The 27,328-nt window shown below is 40.5% G+C and overlaps 1 protein-coding gene across 13 annotated transcripts in view; it reads left to right on the top strand.

Annotated features, from left to right (window-relative positions):
- Window positions 1-16: 16 nt before the first annotated feature.
- Window positions 17-27,328, top strand: part of Galk2 (galactokinase 2) — a 132,900-nt gene continuing 105,588 nt past the window's right edge. For 2 of the 13 annotated variants that reach the window (XM_063283323.1, XM_039104557.2), the window contains exons 1-2: window positions 90-228; window positions 15,018-15,106. In XM_063283323.1, coding sequence (XP_063139393.1) covers window positions 209-228; window positions 15,018-15,106 — 109 coding nt within the window. In that variant the 5' untranslated portion in view covers window positions 90-208. Of the gene's footprint in view, window positions 229-7,403; window positions 7,586-13,349; window positions 13,434-15,017; window positions 15,107-27,328 lie in introns of those variants that run through there. The other 11 variants (XR_005501815.2, XR_005501816.2, XM_039104560.2 and 8 more) reach the window with 10 other exon arrangements.

A 27,328-nucleotide genomic window follows, 5' to 3' on the forward strand; every position in this document is an offset into this window, starting at 1 on the left:
TACGGCGCCCAAAGGGAGCGCACAGTCGGCTCTTCCTGCGCGACAGTTGGTGTCTTAGCAACTAAGCGTAGCAACTGGGAAATCGGGCGCTGCGGGTCCTTCCTATCTGAGGGGCTTCGGAAACCTTCTAGCAGTATCCAGCGTCCTAGGTGAGGGAACTGTCTCCTTCCTTGCCTGGGACTCTGGAACCGTCTCTTTCTAATGAAACATGCCCGACCTATATGACAGGTAGCGTGCCTCTGCCATTGTTATCTATATGTTTTTATTCTACACCTTGCGGTGGGTATATTTACAGCAACACAATTGTCACGTAAAGTTATGTTTGTAGTTAGCAAAAACAGTTCTGTGGATATCCCAGTTTAGGTATGCACTAACCAATTGTTCAGTTATTTAAGGAATCACAAACGTGCATTTACTGCTTTTAGGATGAAATGGAATTAACAGTTGCTGATAGTTTTTTTTTTTTTTTAAAGCATTGTTGCAGAAAACCAGTAGAGTTCAAAGTGAAGAAAAATGTGGAAATAAGGCAACCCCCAACCCCTTTTGGAGAAAGCCTCCAAATTCTGTACACAAATACTGTAAAGTTATAAAGTTGATATATCTTAGAATTTTGGCCTCGATTGTTACCTATACAGATGAGTTAAACATGCCCAAATCACCAAAGGTTCAAACAAACAAACAACTCCAAACAAACGAAACAAAACTACCCAACTTTTTCTTCATCTCATACAGTTGATGTCAAGCACAATTCAGCATTAACATTCACACCTTCGTGTTGAATCCTTACAGACCCAGCTTGGCTGTGCTCCATTGACTTCTGGAGTTGTGCCTGATGTCATTACCACCATTTTTTTCCTCTGAGTCATTTGGGAACGGGATAATCTTGCTTTTGTTTTTAAGTCAGGAATTGCTTGGTTCTGAAAATCTTGTCAGAAGACATATTAAGCCCAATGATTGTATTATTTTTATATTGAACACACCGTGAACACAATTTATAGCTGTACATTCAGAATGTTAGATAAGTCTTCAGATAATTTTGTAGTGAATATCATTAGCATTGCTTTGTTGTTGTTTGTTTGTTTGTTTGTTGAGCTGGGGAAAGAACTTGGCCTTGTGTGTGTTAGGTAAATGCTCTATTGCTGGGCTTTCTTCTAGTCTAATTGTTTCTTAGGAAAATAATGCAAAAAGGAATTCCTCATAGCTTAAAGAAGTAATCATTCAAAGAAACATCTTTTTGGTCACAGGTTTTCTAACAATAATATCACCTTACTTATAATCACACAGTTTTACTATTAGCCTTTTCTACCAACACTTTATCGTGAGAAATTTTGAATTTAAATACATATTGAAAGGATAGTACCATCTTGGACACAAGTATACCAACTAACAGTTTTAATGTTGTGTATTTCCTGGGTCAACTGAAAGATGCATACAAAACATATGTGCAGCAATGTGTATTTCCTAAAATTGAAGACGTTTACTTATGCAAGCATAGCATAATCATTACATATGAGACAGACGATCCCCTGAAATCATTTAATTTCTAATCCATGTTCAAAATTCCTCTACTGGATACAAAAGTTTAGTTTTGGAATGGTTTTTAATGACATCATCTTAGAACTCAAAACTCCAAAAATACTGCACAAATCTGTACATGTGATTTTAAAACAAAGCAAAGCCCATAAGCGTGAAGACTGTTGCCATGACAGTTTATTGGGACAGATCAGACTTAGGTACTGGTGACAGTACCTAATAGTATTCACCCTTCTCAGACCTTAAGGTAATGTATCATAGCTACCCTATCCATGTTTATAATTTTTCCAAAGGACATAGAGAAGCATAAGGGGGTTGAGTTTTATTCATGCATAATTTCTTAAATACAAAATTATCAGGCTGTGATTATTTTCCATGCCAGTTGTTACATATATAAAATGGCATGCTGATTTACAGTGTATTTATTTTCATGATTTGCCTTACTCAGACAATGGGGAAAGATATGAATAATCTGGTACCTCAAAACATAAAGAAAATGGCAACTGAAATTTGAGCCTTTTATTTCTTCTTTTGGTTCTTTTTTTCGGAGCTGGGGACCGAACCCAGGGCCTTGCGCTTCCTAGGTAAGCGCTCTACCACTGAGCTAAATCCCCAGCCCCGAGCCTTTTATTTCTTTGGTGACAGTCAAATTTATTAAGCTTGTCTGACAATTTGATAAGCAATTATTAGAGTGTTTTTATGAGGTCAATTTTATTCAATAGTAAATAACATAAAAATTTTCAACAGGTTGCTCTGGTTTAAAGTACATCTTATATTTAAAAATATTTTTATTAAAGATTTAAAATTTCGTTATTATTTTAAATTATGTGCATGTATCTGCATGTGAGTGTGCATGTGAGCTCAGATGCCTGCAGATGTTAGAGGTGTTGGGTCTCCTGGAAGTTGGAAGTTATAGGCAGGCAGTCTCTTGCCATGGGCACTGGGACCCAAACTCAGGTCCTCTTTATGAGAAGCTTGTGCTCTTAAACACTGAACCATGTCTGTAGCCCCTTAAAATTTTTAAAAATTCTGTGTATGTTTAGCATGTGTATGGATGTGCTTGATATTTTTGTGGGGGGCATTTGTCTGGTGTTAGGGGGTAACTGTCAGTCTGTCTCCTTCCATCTTTACACGGTTTGCAGAAAACGAACTCTGGTGGTCAATCTTTTGAGGCAAGAGCCTTTACCTATTGATCATTGTAAAAGTATTTTTTAATTCACCTAATATAATTGTCATCTCTGAGGGACTCAGTCTGCTAACTTAGGCCTAGGCAGAAGCCTCTAGCTTCTGTGTAATCTTACCTAGGCCTAGAACTTCCTCCTCTGAGACTCGCTGCTGAATCAGCTCACCCCTCCTTTTCTTCCTGAGCTCTCGTTGGCTGGGTTAACTGAGTTGTTCTGGCTCAAACTCCTCTTCAAACTGATTCAACCTGAATTCTCTCGGACTGAGTTGCTCTGCTTGGCCTCAGTCTAACTCTAACAAATCTGTCCTGATCTCCTGGTTCCTTCTCTACACAGAGAAACTTCTCTCGTAACGAACTATAGAAATGATCCCTGAGGGCTGGAGAGACGGCTCAGCGGTTAGGAGCACCGACTGCTCTTCCAGAGGTCCTGAGTTCAACTCCCAGCACCCACATGGTGGCTCACAATCATCTGTAATGGGATCTGATGCCCTCTTCTGGTGTGTCTGAAGACAGCTACAGTGTACTTGTATATAATAAATGAATAAATAAATCTTAAAAAAAAATGATCCCTGAAAGTATAGTCTTTCCTTCTCATTCTCATTCTCTAGTTTGTTCTGTCTTCACCTGTTGTATTCACCTTGGTTTCTCTCAACTTGTCTCTGTAAAACTCTCTGGTAAAACTTTTTCTTCTCGGGGTTGGGGATTTAGCTCAGTGGTAGAGCGCTTGCCTAGGAAGTGCAAGGCCCTGGGTTCGATCCCCAGCTCCGGAAAAAAAGAACCAAAAAAAAAAAAAAAAAACTTTTTCTTCTCTATCTCTTCCCTGCTCTCCTAAGTCATCTCTCCTTGTTGTCTCTTCTGTGAGTTGAGCATATCCTATCCCTCTCAATTAGAAGTCACTTCCAAACATGGCTGCTTCTTTCTACCAACTAACTTTACCTTCATTGTTTGGGATTAAAGGTGTGTACTAAAGTCTGTATTGCAGCCCGAGCAGTCATGTTGCTGAATGAAAATTCCTCACTGGCCCCAAATAGTTTAAAACAGCATTTACTGAAGTATAATTTAGTTGTGTTATTATAAGTTAGGCTGCACAAACTTATCAACTTGATAAATTTTGCCACATATTTATACCTGTGAAGTGATTTTCCTAAGAACTCAATGAGCTTATTATATTAAAGATGTTTCTTTATAGAATTTTTCTGAAATTCCTCCTCTTATGTTTTTTCAGGATACTGCTATGATTTAAGCATCTTTATATGTAAATCGAAATAAACACAATGCATTCTCACTTATCTGACCTTTATCCATGTTCTCCCCTTGTGTCAGTTGGTTGTTTGAATTCCTTGCTTCGTGTTCTGTTTTTGGATATCCCATAATTATCTTTCTTTTAATGGGTATATATGAGGGGTTTCAACTCATGTTTAATATAAATAAAACGACTATGAACATTTATGTACAAGTTGTTGCATAAACATGTTTCATTTTTGAGTAATCATTTTGAGACTGGTTGCAAGATGGCCTGTCATCCATTCAATTTGATAACTGTATCCTTTAAGTGTGGGTAGGCTATGACTTGCTCCTAAGCAAAATGATGGGGAGAAGTTGATATACATAATTGCATATACATTATTAAACAGGGTCAAGTCTGTCTTAGTCTTAGACATTGTGTCCTTTGCTGTTCTCAAGAAGTAAAAGTGCTGATGTTTGTGTGGATGGTTATGCCTCATTGGCTGCTTCTTGTGTTTGTTTTCAAGATAGGGCTTCTCTGTGTAGCTCTAGCTGTCCTGGAATTTGCTCTGGAGATCAGGCTGCCTCTGCCTCCTGAGTCCTGGGGTTAAAAACATGCTCCACCACTGCCCAGCTTGTTAAGCTTCGTCATCAATTGGACAGAATCTGGAGTCCTAGAAGGCAAGCATCTGGGTATGCCTGTGAGTGGTTATTTACATTAGCTACCGTGTGCTCTGCAGTGTGTCCTTCCCCAGACGAGCCTCTTTAAAATAGAAAACCCACCTAAGGCACACTGCCTTTCAAGTAACATTAATTGTGAGATAATGAGTGTGTATTGTTACACACCACTACATTTATGATAATGATGTTATGAAGCAGTGAATACAAACATCTACGAGAGACAGTTGGATCACACTGGAGGTATATATATTCAACTTTGTAAGAAACTCTCAACTGGTTTTCCAGGTAGCTGCTTAGCCTGTCTATCTGCAGTGTGCAAGAGTCCTAGTTACCTCTTTATCTTGCTGCTGTTTAGTACGAGATGCCCTATTTCGGTTTAGCGACTCTGTCAAGAGCCCTGAGCATTCCAGTGGCTTTGCTTTGTACTTTCTTAAGGCAGCTGCTGTGCTTCTCTCTGTGTTGTATTTGACATTTAGCAGTCAGTTCTCCAGTGCATGGACTGACTATAGGTTTTTGAATATGATAGCAGGGACATAAGTTACCAAAATGTGGAGCTTGTTTTGTGAATCGTCCTCATTATGCTTTCTGGACAAATGCATGTGGATATGATATGGAACAGTTCCTCTGGCCAGGTGGCTTGATTGAGACTGGTATCAATGTGCTTGTTGGGGGCACCCATCTCCTTCATGGCAAATTCCCGGTTCTTTGAGTGCCCGAGGGGCATGCTTCTGGAAGCCCACTCTATGGATGCATTTGTTGATGTATTCTCAGGTCACTACCTTGTTGATGGCATGTCTCCTCTTGTCCCCATTCTTCTATGTTGGAGCCATTCTTCGGGGCCTAAGTTGGAAGGGTTTCATGTGTTTCTTTGGTGAAAAAAATCTAAAGGTTGTTTATCTTACTACACTTGCATAGTAAAGAATTCGTGTGTGTGTGTGTGTGTGTGTGTGTGTGTGTGTGCAAGTGTGTTGTATCTAAAAAAGGTTTGCCACACTTTAGGACACTGATTATTAATTTGTTTTAAAGGAGGGTATGGAGCCAGCTGGTAAGATATCTTATCAGACAGATGCTGCTGCCAAGCTTGATGACCTGGGTTTAATTCCTGGGACTCACATGGTGGAAGGAAAGAACTGACTCCCACAGGTTGTTCTATGACCTCTGTGCCCATGGCACAGCACACTAAATGAACAAGGTATTAATTTCCCTTGTGAAGGTAGCATAAATATCTCCTTTCTCCCATTCCAGATAAGAGGACTCTACAGAAGTACACTGTTCTAAACCTTATGTCCTTCCATCAGAAAGAGTTGAGAGACTTTTTTGTGCATGAATTTTATACAGAGAAAAGCTAGCTGAGAGCAGCAGTCAAAGAAGGACTTGTGAATTTATTCTCTCTGCACATGACTTCAGACATGATATGCTTTCTAGTCCGGCCCTGACTTTCCTGTGGAATTGTAAGCCAAATGAACTTCCTTCCCAGTGGGCAGGGCATTTGTCAGGGCATTTTGTCACAGCAAAGGAAAAGCAATGCATAAGCAGTATGAACTTCCCCTCAGTCATTCACTCAGCTGTGCCTGTTTAGTGAAAACTAGTGTGGCAGGCACGTGTCAGGTGCTGAGGACGGTGCTCCCGCCCTCACACTCTCGGGGGCACCAATTGGATGACAGTAAATACCCAAGAAAACAGATATGCAGGGCAACGTTTCTCAGTCCAGCACAGTAGCAGGGAGATGTGCTGGAGATGGAATGCTTTAATAGGCCTCTGGGGGTTTGCTTAGGCAACAGAAAAATGAGGGGCGAACTGGACACCGAATGGAAAATGAGAGCATGACTGTTCCTAGGTACTGTTGAGAGGGTTCATTATAGTTTCAATGGGAAAACAGCCAGAGACATCTAGAAGGGGAAGGGTTCAGACTAAACATGGCTCTCTCTCTCGCTCTCTCTTTCTCTTCCCCTCTCTCTCCCCCTCCCTCCCTCCCTCCCTTCCTCTTCCTCCTCCTCCTCCTCCACCTTCTTCTTCTTCTTCTTCTTCTTCTTCTTCTTCTTCTTCTTCTTCTTCTTCTTCTTCTTCTTCTTCCTCTTCTTCTCTCTCTCTCTCTCTCTCTCTCTCTCTCTCTCTCTCTCTCTCTCTCTCTTTGTGTGTGAGTGTGTGTGTGTGTGTGTGTGGGGTGGGTGTGGAGAGGAGAGAGGGAGCAAAGCAAAGAGAGTACCTGGGAGCCAAGAGACCAAGAGGGCACATAGCCAAATGTTAGGTTTTATAGAGATCGGAGGCTGGGGGAAATGGAAGCCTAGCCCCTCGCTGGAGGGTTTAGGGTAAGGAGAGGGGTGAGAAGTGCTGGGGAGAACCACAGATGCAGGGTGGGTCTTGTTACAGGTTTCTTTGAGACCTAACAGATGCTAAAGGTTTCTTCTCACCGTTAGTGGTGTTATCTGAAGGCCTACCTATGCTTGCGTTATGGAAGAAAGAGCAAAGATATTTACATCTATTTTATGTTTCTTGCTTTGGAAATAAATTTGAATAAGAAGCAACAGGTGAACAGTTCATGCTCTTTGGGACATATCTGCTGCACATTAAGGAAAAAAGTGTCAAAAAAAAAAAGCCCGAGAGGGATCGGAGAAATATATGAATGGGTCTTTAACTGGGGCTGTACTCAGCCACTTCAGGGCACAGAAAAACCTGGTCAATCAGTCTTGCTACGCCCGCTTGAACCGAGCAAGAGGTGGTGACTGCCGTAGACAGCTGTGCCTGGAGCCGGGGAGGAGGAGCAGGGGGCGGGACAGCCTAGAAGGGGGCCTCTTCTGCGGACCTGCAGGATTTCCGCTGAGATCCCGGAAGAAAGCTATTCCTGCCACTTTAATCTCGTGATCCTTAGCTGTGCTGCACTTCTGGAAACCGCATAGGGATCTAGCAAAATATGGCTGCGGAGGACCCCGCCACGCGACGAGTCCAAGTGGCAGAACACCCCAGGTGGGGAGAGGCGTGGCTTGGGATCCGGGAGCTGGAGAGCTAGAGAGGTGCTCAAGGCGCTCATTGCTTTGGGCAGCTTCTTTTGAGTCACTGTGTAGTCACTGTGTGTGTGTGTGTGTGTGTGTGTGTGTGTGTGTGTGTGTGTGTCTGTCTGTCTGTCTGTCTGTCTGTCTGTCCGTGTCTGTGTGTCCCTGGAGACAGAAAGAACCCTTGGGATTTTAGACACCTATGTCTCAGACACCGCCCCAGGGGTTGTGTGTGTTTCACACGGAGGCCTTTGCCCTTTCTTGCCGAAGAATTCAGTAAAGATGCATAGCTCTACCTGGAACTGCTCGTTATCTTGCCTGTCAAGTGATAGTGCTTTTCCAAGTTTCGTCCTACCCAGTTATTTTTGAGTCTCTTTATCCGTAACAAATTCGAGCACCTCTCAACTAATTTATTGCCAGTTTCTAGTTACAGAGCTACCAATTCTTTTTTGATGTCTAGTGGAGGGTCTTTTTAAACTACAGATACTTTGTAGAAATACTTTGTTTTGGTTTCTGGAGCTGAAATCTCACCGAAGCGGTTCACTTGCTTTTCTGTTAGCTTCTGTTAGTTTCTGTGGCTTCTCTGAGGTTGATTGCTTTTGAGTGTAACTCTTTCTTGCTCCCTCTTCTGTTTCCGTTGATGAGACTGTACTTTCCTATGGCTTGATAACACTCCTTCCTGGGCAAGTCAGCAAACGATATGTCTTCAGTTGCCAGGGAAAACATACCTTACTCTAGAGACAGTGTGGATTATTTCCGACTGTCATGGAATGTGTTAAGATTCTCTGAGGTCGGTCGGCCATTGCACAGTGTGGGTTTTTTTTTTTTTTTTTACATATTCAGTGAATGAGAGACCACATACTTCACATGACTCCTGAGGAATCCGTTTCATGAAAAGAAACCCACCCCTTGGCAGTGTAGTCTTGTACAAAACACATCTATGAATAAACTTCAAATATGAATTTTTTTTTTTGAGCCAGGGTCTTACTATGTAGTTCTGGCTGGCTTGAACTAGCCTGACTTCTTTTTTTTTTTTTTTAAAGATTTGTTCATTTATTATATATAACTACACTGTAGCTGTCTTCAGATACACCAGAAGAGGGCATTAGATCTCTTTACAGATGGTTGTGAGCCACCATGTGGTTGCTGGGAATTGAACTCAGGACCTCTGGAAGAGTAGTCGGGTGCTCTTAACCGTTGAGCCATCTCTCCAGCCCCTAGCCTGACTTCTTACTTGGAGAGATTTGCCTGCCTCTGCCTAGGGCTAAGATGTGTGCCACCACACCAGCTGATTTTGCATGATTTTTTTCCGTAAAAATCACTTCCCATAGTTATGCAGAAGGGAGGATGTAGCTAGTAAATATAGCTCAGTTTCTAAAAGAGGAGTTCAAGGCCAAATTCCTATAGTGCCCTTTCACGCCTTTCTTGGTCCTTAGAGTACTTACTCACACAGCAGCTCTTGAATGCTACTTCATCCACTTTAGCTCCAGGAAAGGCCATAGAGGTCATGTAAGCTGCTCTGCTGCTGCTTGCTTCCTGACTCACTGTCAGGAATTTGTTTTGAGACAGTGTCTCTACGGTCCAAGGATGACACCGAACTCTTGATCTTCCTGCCTACACCTCGGTCATACAATTCTGCTCATCTATTGTTTTGTAGCTGTTGTGCAGTTATTAGTGTCATGCAATGTTTTGCAGGAATATTTTAGAGAATCCTATTTTAGAAAAGGCTAGATTTCCTAAATCTAGATGGTATGCTCTACAAATCTATCAGGTGGTCACATGGTACAATTCCTTGCTACCCTGAGGGGAAACTGGATTCTTGTGGAACTCCTGATCTTTGTTCACGATACCACTTCAGTTTCACAGGAGACCAGGCAACCACATTTCCCTTCTACCTTTCTTTGCAGTGATGTGTCTTCTCCTTAGGATTAAGTTTTAAATTGTTAGGCTGGCAAGGCATGATGGTGTATGCCTGTAATTCCAGCAACTGGAGGGACAAGTAGCATAGACTGAAAGCCAGCTGGGCTCTTAGTTACTTTTCTTTTGCTGTGAAGAGAGACCATGGCCCAGACAACTTATTCAAGAAAGTTTATTTTGGAACTTCCAGTTTCAGAGGCTGGGTCCATGGTCATCGTGTGGGGAGCATGGCCCTGGAGCAGTGGCTGAGAGCTACTCTTATACATACCTGCTCTTCATCCATAAGCTCGGAGAGAGGGAGCTAACTGAAAATGGCTTAGGCTTTTCAAACCTCAGAGCCTGTTCCCAGGGTCCACACCTCCAATGAGGCCACACCTCCTGAACAGTTCCACCCACTCAGGATCAAGTATTCAAGCAGGAGCCTATGAGGACCATTCTCATTCAGACTACCACATTCCTCAAAACAAGGTAATGTCTGATGAGGTAGCTCCACTGTGGAGTGCTGGCCTCAGGCATGAAGCCCTGTGTTTGATTCCCAGAACTGTGCGAACCCCTCATAGTGTAATATTCTTATAACCCCAGCATTTGGGAGATAGAGACAGGAGAATCAGAAATTCAGGGGCATTCTTGGCTAGTCTGTGGAAGAATAGCCTGTGCTACATGAAATTATTCCTAAAGTAATCCAAAAAATGTGATAAAAGCTACTAGATCTCCCCCCCCCCCCCCATGCCCTTTTTACAGAGTTTCTCTGTGAGGCCTTGGCTCTCCTGGAACTTATTTTGTAGACCATGCTGGCATTTAACTCAGAGGTCAACCTGCCTCTGCCTCCTGGGATTAAAGATGTGTGCCACCACTCTTGACAGATTATTAGTTCTTGTAATAACTTTTTGATTTCACATGTCATACAATCCATCCATTTTTAACGGATGAACTGACTTCATAAGTGCTTCCATGCAAAGCCTGACCGTCTGAGACTAATACCAAGAACCCACTCAATGTAGAAGAAGAGAATTGACCCCTGAAAGTTTTCTGACCCTTCACAAATGTGCCATGGTATTTGTGTGCCCTTGCACATACATATCTCTCTGTCTCTGTCTCTGTCTGTCTCTCTCACACACACAATTTAAAAAGTCTGCGACAAAGTAGTTTTTAGTAATTTCAGAGTTGTGAAACCATCACCATAATTAAATTTAGATTTTCTTTACCCAAAAATACATATCACCCTTACATTTTTATTGTTCTCTAGCAACTACTAATCTTTTGTTCTATTGTTTCTTCTTCCTTCCTTCCTCCTTCCCTCCCTCCCTCCCTCCCTGCCTGCCTGCTTTCTTTCTTGCTTGCTTTCTTTCTTTCCTTCCTTCCTTCCTTTCTTCTTTCTTTCTTTCTTTCTTTTTTTCTTTCAGATTTGTTCATTTTGGACATTTCAAATAAATGCTATAGTTTTTTGTTTGTTTGTTTTTTGAGACAGCATCTTTCTATGTAGTCCTGGCTGTCCAGGAATTTGCTATATAGACCAGGCTGGCTGAACTTAATTTTTTTCTCTCTCTGTTCAATCAAACTTTGGAGTAGGTGAGACAATTACTCTAACACCAGTGCACAGCCCTAGACCCCTTCACAGAAAGTTATGAATTACTTCAAATCCTTATGGTATCAATGTACCCTGTATGATTGTTATCTACCACCTTTTTTCTTACAAAATGGTACATTTATATAAGGAAAAGAATGACAGAATAGCAAATATAATTCTTCTTTTACTACAACAAACAAATAGTTCTTTATTTGTATGGATATTTAAGAATATTTTTATTCCCTGAGAAGTTCACACATACATACAATACATTTTGACGATTTTCACCTACTCTTTCCTTTCAACTCCCCCCACATCCCTCCTTAACGCCCCCTCAGCTTTATTCTTCCTTTTCTTTGTTATAGACTACTGGTTTGTTGTGTTTACATAAGCTTGGGTATGCATGGTTTCCTGGACTGTGACTGACCTAGCAGGGGCCACACCCTCAAAACCAACTGACTCTCCCTCCCAGCAGCCATCAACTGTCTAGGTTCCTCAGGTAGGGATGAAAGACCATGATCCCTCCCCTCCTTGGTGGAATATATATTTTTTTAAAAGATTTATTTATAATATATCAGTACAGTGTATCTGAAGACAGCTACACCAGAAGAGGGCATCAGAACCCATTACAGATGGTTGTGAGCCACCATGTGGCTGCTGGGAATTGAACTCAGGACCTCTGGAAGAGCAGTCAGTGCTCTTAACCACTGAGCCATCTCTCCAGCCCCCAGAAACTCCTTGGTGGAATCTTGATTTCACATAGACAGCTGCAGCTGCTGTGAGTTCATGAATGTATCGGTCTGTTTTTCTTAATTTTCTTCTTCTTCTTTTTAAGAGCTCATCATATCTTGATATATTTTTGTTGATCTGCATTTTTGGATGGAAGCCATGAGTTTGACATAGATACAGCTCCTGCTTGAACTTTATTGTATCTTTTGCTGTGCAGATGTTACTTATGTAGTACAGGGCACTGTGGACAGTGATGAAGATTGCGGCTTTGTCTGGTGTTAATGGAAAAGCTTTTTAAACGCATTTCTTTGATGTTATCAGTGTTTGGCCTGCAGGTATATGTATGCTTGTAGAAGTCAGAAGAGGGCTTTGGATTCTCTGAACTGGAGTTACGGATGGTTGTGAGCTGCTATGTCGGTGCTGGCAGTTGAACCTGGTAGAACTTTAACTGCTGAGGCCTGGCTCAGCAGGACTTTAATAAGAATACTTCTGATAGTTTACCATCAAATGTGGTGTTTAATGTTTCTGATAAATACTTTTTATTAAATTTTATTAAATTAGCGTCTTGCACGGCACCCACGGGTGCTGGCACTATGAGGCCTAAGCATCGAGGAGAGAGCTTTCAGGCAGGCTCCATCTTAGGTCTTCTATGTCCTTACCAGGGCATGTGATATCTTCATAGGGCCTTACCCTGTGGCTATGGGGGGGAGGGGGGATGAACAGCAGTTTCAGGAACCTGTGTTTAGAATTCTCAGGGCCTTCCTTGAGCACCAACTCCTATGGAGAGAGTCTCCCCTGGCTATGGAATTTTCACTGAATAAACCTGTGATTTCTGGGGCTAGTTTTACCACTCACACAGGGTAGTTTAAAAAGTAGATTTTTGTTATTATTACTAATGATGTAATCACATAATAGTGGGTTTCATTAGAATTCATTAGAGGCAGTGATAACAGTGCCTCTATTTAGTGTTTTATTGGATGAGTTTAATGATACACTTTGGTGTGGGTGCCAGCTCTGCTCTTCTTTAGAGAGAAAGTTGCCCTGACAGCACGTGCATCTGCATGATGATTCCATAAAGGGTTTTACTTGCTTCTGATCATGTTCATCCCCCACTACCCTATTTCCTCTCCTGTCCGCTCTTTATCACTGATCCCTTCCTCTTCTTCCTCCTCCTCTTCCTCCTCTTTGTCTTCTTTTTTCTCTTCTTCCCCCTCTTCATCTTCTTCATCCCCCTCCTCTTCCTCTTTTCTTCCTCTTCCTTTTCTTTTCCCTCCTTCCTCTTCTTCATCCCCCTCCTCTTCCTCTTCCTCTTCTTCATCCCCCTCCTTTTCTTCCTCCCCTTCCTCTTCTTCCTCCTCTTTATCCTCTTCTTCATCATTTTCTTTTTCTTCCTTTTCCTCATCCTCCCTCTTTTTCTCTTCTTCCTCTTTTTCCCCTTCCTCTTCCTCTTTTTCTTTCTTCTTTCTTCTTCTCACTTCTACTCACCTGTTAATTTTTGTGTTGTTGCCTACTCTCACTAGAGTTGCTTCTTGGAACATGGGAGTCAGGTTGTTCACAGAAGCATGGGCATCTTACCATTGAAGAAAGTAACAATCATTAATCACTTCAGGTAAGGGTGGAGCCCCTACTTCCTCTAGGGCAGGGTATAGGACAGGCACAATCTTGGCAGATCTTAGGCAAGCAAGTATCCTTCTCTGTGAGGTGGGGCAGAGCAGGCACTTGGTACTGAGGTTTAAATCACCCAGTGAAGCACTTAAGTGACCACTGTCTCTATCACCTCTAATGAGTTCTCATTTACATTCTGCAGAATAGGAGTGATACTGAGCCCAAGAACTAGTTGACAATAATGTAACCATTATTAAACACAAGCTCCATGGTAATGCTGAGCTAGACACTAGGCATGCATTATCTCCTCTGATCCTCTCAGCAACTCTATGGGGCCCACAGTTGTTCCCTATTTAGAGATGAGATGAGGGAAGTTAATGAAATTCACAATATGGAGACAACATATTTAGTTCATTTCTGCCCTAATGTACCAGCCGCAGTTTTCTTCTTTGTGTGATTTATACGCATCTGAACTACACTTAAAAGCATCACTGTTTTGTCAGTTTTAATTTATATCATTTATTAATTTATCATTCCTTCTAAATAGGCATATTTAGCAGCCAGTATGCTCATTCTATCCTTGTTTTTCATCCTCACATTTCATAGGTTTTTTTTTTTAATATTTGGTGTGTGTGTGTGTGTGTGTGTGTGTGTGTGTGTGTGTGTGTGTGTTGGTGGAGGAGGCTTTATTTGGCTTATAGGTAAGAACCCATCATTGAGAGAAGCCAAGGCAGGAACTGAGACAGAATCACAGAGGAGTGCTGTTACTTTCTCCCCGCTCCCTCCCTTCTCCTCCCTCCTTCCTTTCCTGCTCCCCTGCTTTCTACTTAAATTATAGGTAAAATTTGATAGTCTGTGTCCTCCAGTTACAGTGAAGATCTACTTCTTGTGAAGTTTTATATGTTCTGCAAGATGTCTACAAAGAATCAGAGTTAGGTAGCCATCTTGTCTACATATAACTTCTGGTCCAGTAAATGTTTAGTTTTTTTTTCTTTTAATTTTTGTTTTGTCCATGCTGGAGACCAAACCCAAGCCCTTTCACATATTGATTAGAGAACCTTCAAACACAGTACCTGCTTCTTGAGTAGATGTTAGGGGAGTCAGAGATCATTTCCTGCCAAGGTCTCTGTTGTAACCAGAGCTGCTGCTGAATTAGTGGGTCTGAGTGATCACATCCATAACAAAATAAGTGACCTTATTTGAACCAAACAATTGGCACAGGATGGATATAGGATTTAAACTTCCAAACATAGACTTTGAGAATTGGGACTGGAAGATATGAATGTATGAGAGAGATAGTAGAGGGCACTGGAGTTTCCAAGTCTTGTAGAGTTATATGTGGAGAAGTAAGGTATGGAGGCACAGAGGCAAAAGCCGGTGTAGAGCAGAGTGGGAACCCATGATGGTGTCTTTGGACGCACAAGAGAATGGGTCAGGAGACATCAAACACCAAAGACATCAGTGTAAACTGATTTTCTGCTTACTTCAGATTCCTAGGAGCATGCACGCACACTGTCTGATGCACTCCTACTCCTGCATGGATTTCCTGATATATGCTATTTTGAGATAGTCCACTCTTGTTTTTCAGATTGCTGAAGCTAAAAGAGATGTTCAACTCTAAGTTTGGGTCCACACCCAAGTTTTATGTTCGAGCCCCAGGAAGAGTGAACATAATAGGTATTCTGAATTTCCTCTTTGAATTTCCCCCACTCCCCTGGTGGTGTGGATTTTCCAGGCTTTCTAGATGTATTCGTATTTGCTTTTGTTTCTTGTCATTTTCTATGTTTTAGTGTTAAGTAGCAGATTTTAGCAATTTTGTGTACAATCTGTCTTCATAAATGTATAATGCTAGATACAGTTTTATATTGTATACCAACTTATTCTTTTGTGGTTAAAATATCATAAATATTTTCTTATGTTTTTAAAGAGGTTATAATTATTGTTTTAATAGCCTATTAAGATGGTATTTTGTAATTTACTTAACCATTTTCTCCTTTTTTTCATTTGTTTTATTAGATATTTTTTATTTACATTTCAAATGTTATTCCCTTTCCCGGTTTCCCATCCATAAACTCCCTATCCAACTCCCTTCTTCTATGAGGGTGTTTTCCCTCCCCAACTAACCCCACTTCCTGCCTTGACATTCCCTTACACTGGGGAGTCCAGCCTTGTCAGGGCCAAGAGCTTCTCCTTCCATTGGTTCCCAACAAGGCCATCCTCTGCTACATAAGCAGCTGGAGCCATGGGTCTGTCCATGTGTACTCTTTGGGTAGTGGTTTAGTCTCTGGGAGTTCTGGTTGGTTGGTATTGTTCCTTTAATCCTTTCTCTAACTCCTCCTATGGGGACCCCATTCTCAATTCAATGGTTTACTGCTAGCATTTGCCTCTGTATTTGTCATGTTCTGGCTGAGCCTCTCAGGAAACAGCTATATCAGGCTCCTGTCAGCATGCACTTCTTGGCTTCACCAATATTGTCTGGGTTTGGTGGCTGCATATATATGGGCTGGATCCCCAGGTGGGGCAGGCTCTGAATGGCCATTCCTTCAGTCTCTGCTCGAAACTTTGTCTCCATATCTCCTCCTATGAATATTTTTATTCCCCTTTTTAAAAAGGACTGAAGCATCTGCACTTCGGTCATATTTATTCTTGAGCTTCATGTAATCTGTGGATCGTATCTTGGGTAATTCGAGCTTTTGGGCTAATATCTACTTATCAGTGAGTGCATACCATGTGTTTTTGTTTGTTTGTTTGATTTTTTGTTTTTTTGTGATTGGGTTACCTCACTCAGGATGACATTTCCTAGTTCCATCCATTTGCCTATGAATTTCACGAAGTCTTTGATAGCTGAATAGTACTCCATTGTGTAGATGTACCACATTTTCAGTATCCAGTTCTCTGTTGAAGGGCATCTGGGTTCTTTCCAGGTTCTGGCTATTAGAAAAAAGACTGCTATGAACATAGTGGAGCATGTGTCCTTGTTATATGTTGGAGCATCATTTGGATATATGTTCAGGAATGGTATAGCCGGGTCCTCAAGTATTACTATATCCAATTTTCTGAGAAATCTCCAGACTGATTTGCAGAGTGGTTGTACCAGTCTGCAATCCCACCAACAATGGAGGAGTGTTCCTCTTTCTCCACATCCTCATCAGCATCTGTTGTCACCTGAGTTTTTGATCTTAGCCATTCTGATTGGCATGAGGTGGAATCTCAGGGTTGTTTTGATTTGCAGTGCCCTGATGACTAAGGATGTTGACCATTTCTTTAGTTACTTCTCAGACATTCAATATTCTTCAGCTGTGAATTCTTCATTTATCTCTGTGCCCCATTTCTAATAGGGTTATTTGGCTCTCTGTAGTCTAACTTCTTGAGTTCTTTGTATATTTTGGATATTAGCCCTCTATCAGATGTAGGATTGGTAAAGATTTTTCCCCAATCTGTTGATTGCCATTTTGTCCTAAAGACAGTGTCCTTTGCCTTACAGAAGCTTTGCAATTTTATGAGGTCCCATTTGTGGATTCTTAATCTTAGAGCATAAGGGAAAATTTCCCCAGTGCCCATGTGTTCCAGGCTCTTCCCCACTTTTTCTTCTATTAGTTTGAGTGTATCTGGTTTGATGTGGAGGTCCTTGATCCACTTGGACTTAAGCTTTGTACAGAGCAACAAGAATGGATCGATTTGCATTTTTCTACATGCTGATCTCCAATTGAACCAGCACCATTTGTTGAAAATACTGTCTTTTTTCCATTGGGTGGTTTTGGCTCCTTTGTCAAAGATCAAGTGACCATAGGTGTGGGGGTTCATTTCTGTGTCTTCAGTTCTATTCCATTGATCTACCTGCCTGTCTCTGTACCAATGCCATACAGTTTTTATCACTATTGCTCTGTAATACTGCTTGAGGTCAGGGATGGTGATTCCCCCAAAAGTTCTTTTATTGTTGAGTATAGTTTTCATTATCTTGGGTTCTTTGTTATCCCAAATGAATTTGCAAATTGCTCTTTCTAATCCTATGAAGAATTGAGTTGGAATTTCAATGGGGATTGCATTGAATTTGTAGATTGCTTTTGGTAAAATGGCCATCTTTACTATATTAATCCTGCCAATCCATGAACATGGGAGATATTTCCATCTTCTGAGATCTTCTTCAATTTCTTTCTTCAGAGACTTGAAGTTCTTGTCATACAGATCTTTCACTTGCTTGGTTAGAGTCACACCAAGGTATTTTTAATGTTATTTGTGACTATTGTGAAGGGTGTCATTTCCCTTCTTTCTTTCTCAGCCTGTTTATCCTTTGAGTAGAGGAAGGCTACTGATTTGTTTGAGTTAATTTTATATCTAGCCACTTTGCTGAAGTTGTTTATCAGGCTTGGTAGTTTTCTGGTGGGACTTTTGGGGTCACTTAAGCATACTATCATATCTGCAAATAGTAATATTTTGACTTCTTTCTTTTCAATTTGTATGCCTTTGACCTTTTGTTGTTTGATTGTTCTGGCTAGGACTTCAAGTACTATATTGAATAAGTAGGGAGAGAGTGGGCAACCTTGTCTAGTTGCTGATTTTAGTAGAATTGCTTCACTTTTTCTCTCCATTTAGTTTGATGTTGGCTATTTGTTTGCTGTATATTGCTTTTACTATGTTTAGGTATGGGCCTTGAATTCCTGTTCTTTCCAGGACTTTTATCCTGAAGGGGTGTTGAATTTTGTCAAATGCTTTCTCAACATCTAATGAAATGATCATGTGGTTTTTTCTTTGAGTTTGTTTACATAGTGAATTATATTTCCATATATTGATCCATCCCTACATTCCTGGGATGAAGCCTACTTGATCATGATGGATGATCGTTTTGATGTGTTCTTGGATTTGGTTTGCGAGAATTTTATTATTTTTCCATCAATATTCATAAAGGAAATTGGTTTGAAGTTCCCTTTCTTTGTAGGGTTTTTGTGTGGTTTAAGTATAAGCATAATTGTGGCTTCATAGAAGAAATTGGGTAGTGCTCCTTTTGTTTCTATATTGTGGAATAGTTTGGACAGCATTGGTATTAGGTCCTCTATGAAGGTCTGATAGAATTCTGCAGTAAACCCATCTAGTCATGGGCTTTTTTTTGGTTAGGAGACCTAATAACTGCTTCTATTTCTTTAGGAGTTATGGAGTTGTTTATATGGTTTATCTGATCCTAATTTAACTTTGTTACCTGGTATCTGTCTAGAAAATTGTCCATTTCATACATAATTTCCAGTTTCGTTGAATATAGGCTTTTGTAGTAGAATCTGATGATTGTTTTTTTTAATTTCCTCAGATTCTGTTGTTATATCTCCTATTTCACTTCTGATTTTGTTAATTTGGATACTCTCTCTGCCCTCTAGCTAGTCTGGCTAAGGGTTTATCTATCTTGTTGATTTTCTCAAAGAACCAGCTCCTGATTTTGTTGATTCTTTGTATAGTTCTCTTTGTTTCTACTTGGTTGATTTCAGTCCTAAGTTTGATTATTTCCTGCCTTCTATTCCTCTTGGGTGTGTTTGCTTATTTTTGTTCTAGAGCTTTCAGGTGTGCTCTCAAGCTGCTGACATATGCGCTCTCCTGTTTCTTTCTGCAGGCACTCAGAGCTATGAGTTTTCCCTTTAGCACAGCTTTCATTGTGTCCCATAAGTTTGGGTATGTTGTATCTTCATTGTCATTAAATCCTCAAAAGTCTTTAATTTTTTTCTTTATTTCTTCCTTGACTAAGTTGTCATTGAGTAGAGCGTTGTTCAACTTCCACGTATATGTGGGCTTTCTGTCATTATTGTTGTTATTGAAGACCAACCTTAGTCTGATCTTAGGTGATCTGATAGGATGCATGGGATTATTTCAGTCTTCTTGTATCTGTTGAGGCCTGTTTTGTGACCAATTATATGGTCAATTTTGGAGAAAGTACCATGAGGTGCTGAGAACAAGGTATATTCTTTTGTTTTAGGATGAGATGTTCTATAAATATCTGTTAAATCCATTTGGTTCATAACTTCTGTTAGTTTCTCTACATCTTTGTTTACTTTCTGTTTCCATGATCTGTCCATTGATGAGAGTGGGGTGTTGAAATCTTCCACTATTATTGTGTGAGGTGCAATGTGTTCTTTGAACTTTAGTAAGGTTTCTTTTATGAATGTAGGTGCCCTTGCATTTGGAGCATAGCTATTCAGGATTTGAGAGTTCATTTCAGTGTATTTTTCCTTTGATGAATATGAAGTGTCCTTCCCTATTGTTTTTGATAGCTTTTGGTTGAAAGTTAATTTCATTTGATGTTTGAATGGCTACTCCAACTTGTTTCTTGGGATCATTTGCTTGGAAAATTGTTTTCCAGTATTTTACTCTGTGGTAGTGTCTGTCTTTGTCTCTGAGGTGTGTTTCCTGTATGTAGCAAAATGCTGGGTTCTCTTTATGTATCCAGTCTGTTAGTCTATGTCTTTCTATTAGGGAATTGAGTCCATTGATGTTGAGAGATAGTAAAGATTAGTGATTGTTGTTTCTTGTTATTTTTGTTGTTAGAGGTGAAATTATGTTTCTGTGTTTCTCTTCTTTTGGGTTTGTTGCAAGAAGATTACTTTCTTGGTTTTTCTAGGGTGTAGTTTCCCTCCTGTGTTGGAGTTTTCCATCCATTATCCTTTGTAGGGCTGGATTTGTGGAAACATATTCTGTAAACTTGGTTTTGTCATGAATATCTTGGTTTCTACATTTATGTTAATTGAGAGTTTTGCTGAATATAGTAGCCTGGGCTGGGTTCTCTTAGGATCTGTAGGACATCTGTCCAGGATCTTCTGGCTTTCATAGTCTCTGGTGAGAAGTCTGATGTAATTCTGATAGGTCTGCCTTTATATGTTACTTGACCTTTTTCCCTACTTGCTTTTAATATTCTTTTTTTGTTTTGTGTATTTGGTGTTTTGACTATAATGTATGGGAGGACTTTCTTTTCTGGCCCAATCTATTTGGAGTTCTGTAGGCTTCTTGTATGATTATGGTCATCTCTTTCTTTAGGTCAGTACGTTTTCTTCTATAATTTTGTTGAAGATATTTACTGGCCCTTTAAGTTGGGAGTCTTCACTCTCTTCTTTTTTTTTTTTTTTTTGGTTCTTTTTTTCGGAGCTGGGGACCGAACCCAGGGCCTTGCGCTCTTCACTCACTTCTATACCTATTATCCTTAGGTTTGCTCTTCTCATTGTGTCCTGGATTTTCGGATATTTTGGGTTAGGAGCTTTTTGCGTTTTATATTTTCTTTGATGCTTGTGTCAATGTTTTCTATGATATCTTTCTGCCCCTGAGATTCTCTCTTCTATTTCTTGTATTCTGTTGGTGATGCATGGGTCTATGACTCCTGATCTCTTTCCTAGGTTTTCTATCTCCAGGGTTGTCTCCCTTTGTGATTTCTTTTTTTTTTTTTTCTTTTTTTTTTTTTTATTAACTTGAGTATTTCTTTTTTTTTTTTTTTTTTTTGCTGTTCAAGAACAGTTTTTAATATTAATGGTAACAACTCTCAAATTAAAAGATGCAGACTACTGACATACTGAGTTGCAACATGGAATACACCTTTCTGTTGCTCTCAACTTGAGTATTTCTTATATACATTTCAAGTGTTATTCCCTTTCCCGGTTTCCGGGCAAACATCCCCCTCCCCCCTCCCCTTCCTTATGGGTGTTCCCCTCCCAACCCTCCCCCCATTGCCGCCCTCCCCCCCATAGTCTAGTTCACTGGGGGTTCAGTCTTAGCAGGACCCAGGGCTTCCCCTTCCACTGGTGCTCTTACTAGGATATTCATTGCTACCTATGGGGTCAGAGTCCAGGGTCAGTCCATGTATAGTCTTTAGGTAGTGGCTTAGTCCCTGGAAGCTCTGGTTGCTTGGCATTATTGTACATATGGGGTCTCGAGCCCCTTCAAGCTCTTCCAGTTCTTTCTCTGATTCCTTCAACGGGGGACCTATTCTCAGTTCAGTGGTTTGCTGCTGGCATTCGCCTCTGTATTTGCTGTATTCTGGCTGTGTCTCTCAGGAGCAATCTACATCCGGCTCCTGTCGGTCTGCACTTCTTTGCTTCATCCATCTTGTCTAATTGGGTGGCTCTATATGTATGGGCCACATGTGGGGCAGGCTCTGAATGGGTGTTCCTTCAGTCTCTGTTTTAATCTTTGCCTCTCCCTTCCCTGCCAAGGGTATTCTTTTTCCTCATTTAAAGAAGGAGTGAAGCATTCACATTTTGATCATCTGTCTTGAGTTTCGTTTGTTCTAGGGATCTAGGGTAATTCAAGCATTTGGGCTAATAGCCACTTATCAATGAGTGCATACCATGTATGTCTTTCTGTGGTTAGCTCACTCAGGATGATATTTTCCAGTTCCAACCATTTGCCTACGAATTTCATAAACTCGTTGTTTTTTTTTTCCTAGTTTTCTTTTTTATTTTTTTCTTTTTTCTTTTTTTTTTTATTAACTTGAGTATTTCTTATATACATTTCAAGTGTTATTCCCTTTCCCGGTTTCCGGGCAAACATGCCCCTCCCCCCTCCCCTTCCTTATGGGTGTTCCCCTCCCCACCCTCCCCCCATTGTCCCCCTCCCCCCAACAGTCTAGTTCACTGGGGGTTCAGTCTTAGCAGGACCCAGGGCTTCCCCTTCCACTGGTGTTCTTACTAGGATATTAATTGCTACCTATGAGGTCAGAGTCCAGAGTCAGTCCATGTATAGTCTTTAGGTAGTGGCTTAGTCCCTGGAAGCTCTGGTTGCTTGGCATTGTTGTACATATGGGGTCTCGAGCCCCTTCAAGCTCTTCCAGTTCTTTCTCTGATTCCTTCAACGGGGGTCCTATTCTCAGTTCAGTGGTTTGCTGCTGGTATTCGCCTCTGTATTTGCTGTATTCTGGCTGTGTCTCTCAGGAGCGATCTACATCCGGCTCCTGTCGGTCTGCACTTCTTTGCTTCATCCATCTTGTCTAATTGGATGGCTGTATATGCATGGGCCACATGTGGGGCAGGCTCTGAATGGGTGTTCCTTCAGTCTCTGTTTTAATCTTTGCCTCTCTCTTCCCTGCCAAGGGTATTCTTGTTCCCCTTTTAAAGAAGGAGTGAACCATTCACATTTTGATCATCTGTCTTGAGTTTCACTTGTTCTAGGCATTTAGGGTAATTCAAGCATTTGGGCTAATAGCCACTTATCAGTGAGTGCATACCATGTATGTCTTTCTGTGTTTGGGTTAGCTCACTCAGGATGATATTTTCCAGTTCCAGCCATTTGCCTACGAATTTCATAAAGTCGTTGTTTTTGATAGCTGAGTAATATTCCATTGTGTAGATGTACCACATTTTCTGTATCCATTCCTCTGTTGAAGGGCATCTGGGTTCTTTCCAGCTTCTGGCTATTATAAATAAGGCTGCAATGAACATAGTGGAGCACGTGTCTTTTTTATATGTTGGGGCATCTTTTGGGTATATGCCCAAGAGAGGTATAGCTGGATCCTCAGGCAGTTCAATGTCCAATTTTCTGAGGATCCTCCAGACTGATTTCCAGAATGGTTGTACCAGTTTGCAATCCCACCAACAATGGAGGAGTGTTCCTCTTTCTCTGCATCCTCGCCAGCATCTGTTTTTGATCTTAGCCATTCTCACTGGTGTGAGGTGAAATCTCAGGGTTGTTTTGATTTGCATTTCCCTTATGACTAAAGATGTTGAACATTTCTTTAGGTGTTTCTCCGCCATTCGGCATTCCTCAGCTGTGAATTCTTTGTTTAGCTCTGAGCCCCATTTTTTAATAGGGTTATTTGTTTCCCTGTGGTCTAACTTCTTGAGTTCTTTGTATATTTTGGATATAAGGCCTCTATCTGTTGTAGGATTGGTAAAGATCTTTTCCCAATCTGTTGGTTGCCGTTTTGTCCTAACCACAGTGTCCTTTGCCTTACAGAAGCTTTGCAGTTTTATGAGATCCCATTTGTCAATTCTTGATCTTAGAGCGTAAGCCATTGGTGTTTTGTTCAGGAAATTTTTTCCAGTGCCCATGTGTTCCAGATGCTTCCCTAGTTTTTCTTCTATTAGTTTGAGTGTGTCTGGTTTGATGTGGAGGTCCTTGATCCACTTGGACTTAAGCTTTGTACAGGGTGATAAGCATGGATCGATCTGCATTCTTCTACATGTTGCCCTCCAGTTGAACCAGCACCATTTGCTGAAAATGCTATCTTTTTTCCATTGGATGGTTTTGGCTCCTTTGTCAAAAATCAAGTGACCATAGGTGTGTGGGTTCATTTCTGGGTCTTCAATTCTATTCCATTGGTCTATCTGTCTGTCTCTGTACCAATACCATGCAGTTTTTATCACTATTGCTCTGTAATACTGCTTGAGTTCAGGGATAGTGATTCCCCCTGAAGTCCTTTTATTGTTGAGGATAGCTTTAGCTATCCTGGGTTTTTTGTTATTCCAGATGAATTTGCAAATTGTTCTGTCTAACTCTTTGAAGAATTGGTTTGGTATTTTGATGGGGATTGCATTGAATCTGTAGATTGCTTTTGGTAAAATGGCCATTTTTACTATATTAATCCTGCCAATCCATGAGCATGGGAGATCTTTCCATCTTCTGAGGACTTCTTCAATTTCTTTCCTCAGTGTCTTGAAGTTCTTACTGTACAGATCTTTTACTTGCTTGGTTAAAGGCACACCGAGGTACTTTATATTATTTGGGTCTATTATGAAGGGTGTCGTTTCCCTAATTTCTTTCTCGGCTTGTTTCTCTTTTGTATAGAGGAAGGCAACTGATTTATTTGAGTTAATTTTATACCCAGCCACTTTGCTGAAGTTGTTTATCAGCTTTAGTAGTTCTCTGGTGGAACTTTCGGGATCACTTAAATATACTATCATATCATCTACAAAGTGTGATATTTTGACCTCTTCTTTTCCGATCTGTATCCCCTTGACCTCCTTTTGTTGTCTGATTGCTCTGGCTAGAACTTCAAGAACTATATTGAATAAGTAGGGAGAGAGTGGGCAGCCTTGTCTAGTCCCTGATTTTAGTGGGATTGCTTCAAGTTTCTCTCCATTTAGTTTAATGTTAGCAACTGGTTTGCTGTATATGGCTTTTACTATGTTTAGGTATGGGCCTTGAATTCCTATCCTTTCCAGGACTTTTATCATGAAGGGGTGTTGAATTTTGTCAAATGCTTTCTCAGCATCTAATGAAATGATCATGTGGTTTTGTTCTTTCAGTTTGTTTATATAATGGATCACGTTGATGGTTTTCCGTATATTAAACCATCCCTGCATGCTTGGGATGAAGCCTACTTGATCATGGTGGATGATTGTTTTGATGTGCTCTTGAATTCGGTTTGCCAGAATTTTATTGAGTATTTTTGCGTCGATATTCATAAGGGAAATTGTTCTGAAGTTCTCTTTCTTTGTTGTGTCTTTGTGTGGTTTAGGTATAAGAGTAATTGTGGCTTTGTAGAAGGAATTCGGTAGTGCTCCATCTGTTTCAATTTTGTGGAATAGTTTGGATAATATTGGTATGAGGTCTTCTATGAAGGTCTGATAGAATTCTGCACTAAACCCGTCTGGACCTGGGCTCTTTTTGGTTGGGAGACCGATAATGACCGTTAAACAACCTTCATGTGGTTGTTTAACTGGTTTATCTGTTCCTGATTTAACTTCGGTACCTGGTATCTGTCTAGGAAATTGTCCATTTCCTGAAGATTTTCAAGTTTTGTTGAATATAGGTTTTTATAGTAATTTTTTGAATTTTTTGAATTTCCTCTGAATCTGTAGTTATGTCTCCCTTTTCATTTCTGATTTTGTTAATTTGGACGCACTCTCTGTGTCCTCTTGTTAGTCTGGCTAAGGGTTTATCTATCTTGTTGATTTTCTCAAAGAACCAACTTTTGGTTCTGTTGATTCTTTCTATGGTCCTTTTAGTTTCTACTTGGTTGATTTCAGCTCTGAGTTTGATTATTTCCTGCCTTCTACTCCTCCTGGGTGTATTTGCTTCTTTTTGTTCTAGAGCTTTTAGGTGTGCTGTCAAGCTGCTGACATATGCTCTTTCCTGTTTCTTTCTGCAGGCACTCAGCGCTATGAGTTTTCCTCTTAGCACAGCTTTCATTGTGTCCCATAAGTTTGGGTATGTTGTACCTTCATTTTCATTAAATTCTAAAAAGTTTTTAATTTCTCTCTTTATTTCTTCCTTGACCAGGTTATCATTGAGTAGAACATTGTTCAATTTCCACGTATATGTGGGCATTCTTCCCTTATTGTTATTGAAGACCAGTTTTAGGCCGTGGTGGTCCGATAGCACGCATGGGATTATTTCTATCTTTCTGTACCTGTTGAGGCCCGTTTTTTGACCAATTATATGGTCAATTTTGGAGAAAGTACCATGAGGAGCTGAGAAGAAGGTATATCCTTTTGCTTTAGGATAGAATGTTCTATAAATATCCGTTAAGTCCATTTGGCTCATGACTTCTCTTAGTCTGTCGACATCACTGTTTAATTTCTGTTTCCATGATCTGTCCATTGATGAGAGTGGGGTGTTGAAATCTCCCACTATTATTGTGTGAGGTGCAATGTGTGTTTTGAGCTTTAGTAAGGTTTCTTTTACGTATGTAGGCGCCCTTGCATTTGGGGCATAGATATTTAGGATTGAGAGTTCATCTTGGTGGATTTTTCCTTTGATGAATATGAAGTGTCCTTCCTTATCTTTTTTGATGACTTTTAGTTGGAAATTGATTTTATTTGATATTAGAATGGCTACTCCAGCTTGCTTCTTCTGACCATTTGCTTGGAAAGTTGTTTTCCAGCCTTTCACTCTGAGGTAGTGTCTGTCTTTGTCTCTGAGGTGTGTTTCCTGTAGGCAGCAGAATGCAGGGTCCTCGTTGCGTATCCAGTTTGTTAATCTATGTCTTTTTATTGGGGGGTTGAGGCCATTGATATTGAGAGATATTAAGGAATAGTGATTATTGCTTCCCGTTATATTCATATTTGGATGTGAGGTTATGTTTGTGTGCTTTCATTCTCTTTGTTTTGTTGCCAAGACGATTAGTTTCTTGCTTCTTCTAGGGTATAGCTTGCCTCCTTATGTTGGGCTTTACCATTTATTATCCTTTGTAGTGCTGGATTTGTAGAAAGATATTGTGTAAATTTGGTTTTGTCATGGAATATCTTGGTTTCTCCATCAATGTTAATTGAGAGTTTTGCTGGATACAGTAACCTGGGCTGGCATTTGTGTTCTCTTAGGGTCTGTATGACATCTGTCCAGGATCTTCTGGCCTTCATAGTTTCTGGCGAAAAGTCTGGTGTGATTCTGATAGGTCTGCCTTTATATGTTACTTGACCTTTTTCCCTTACTGCTTTTAATATTCTTTCTTTATTTTGTGCGTTTGGTGTTTTGACAATTATGTGACGGGAGGTGTTTCTTTTCTGGTCCAATCTATTTGGAGTTCTGTAGGCTTCTTGTATGCCTATGGGTATCTCTTTTTTTAGGTTAGGGAAGTTTTCTTCTATGATTTTGTTGAAGATATTTACTGGTCCTTTGAGCTGGGAGTCTTCACTCTCTTCTATACCTATTATCCTTAGGTTTGATCTTCTCATTGAGTCCTGGATTTCCTGTATGTTTTGGACCAGTAGCTTTTTCCGCTTTACATTATCTTTGACAGTTGAGTCAATGATTTCTATGGAATCTTCTGCTCCTGAGATTCTCTCTTCCATCTCTTGTATTCTGTTGGTGAAGCTTGTGTCTACAGCTCCTTGTCTCTTCTTTTGGTTTTCTATATCCAGGGTTGTTTCCATGTGTTCTTTCTTGATTGCTTCTATTTCCATTTTTAATTCCTTCAACTGTTTCATTTTGTTTTCCTGGAATTCTTTCAGGGATTTTTGTGTCTCCTCTCTATGGGCTTCTACTTGTTTATTTATG

Source organism: Rattus norvegicus, chromosome 3 (genome assembly GCF_036323735.1).
Source record: "Rattus norvegicus strain BN/NHsdMcwi chromosome 3, GRCr8, whole genome shotgun sequence".
NCBI lineage: Eukaryota > Metazoa > Chordata > Mammalia > Rodentia > Muridae > Rattus > Rattus norvegicus.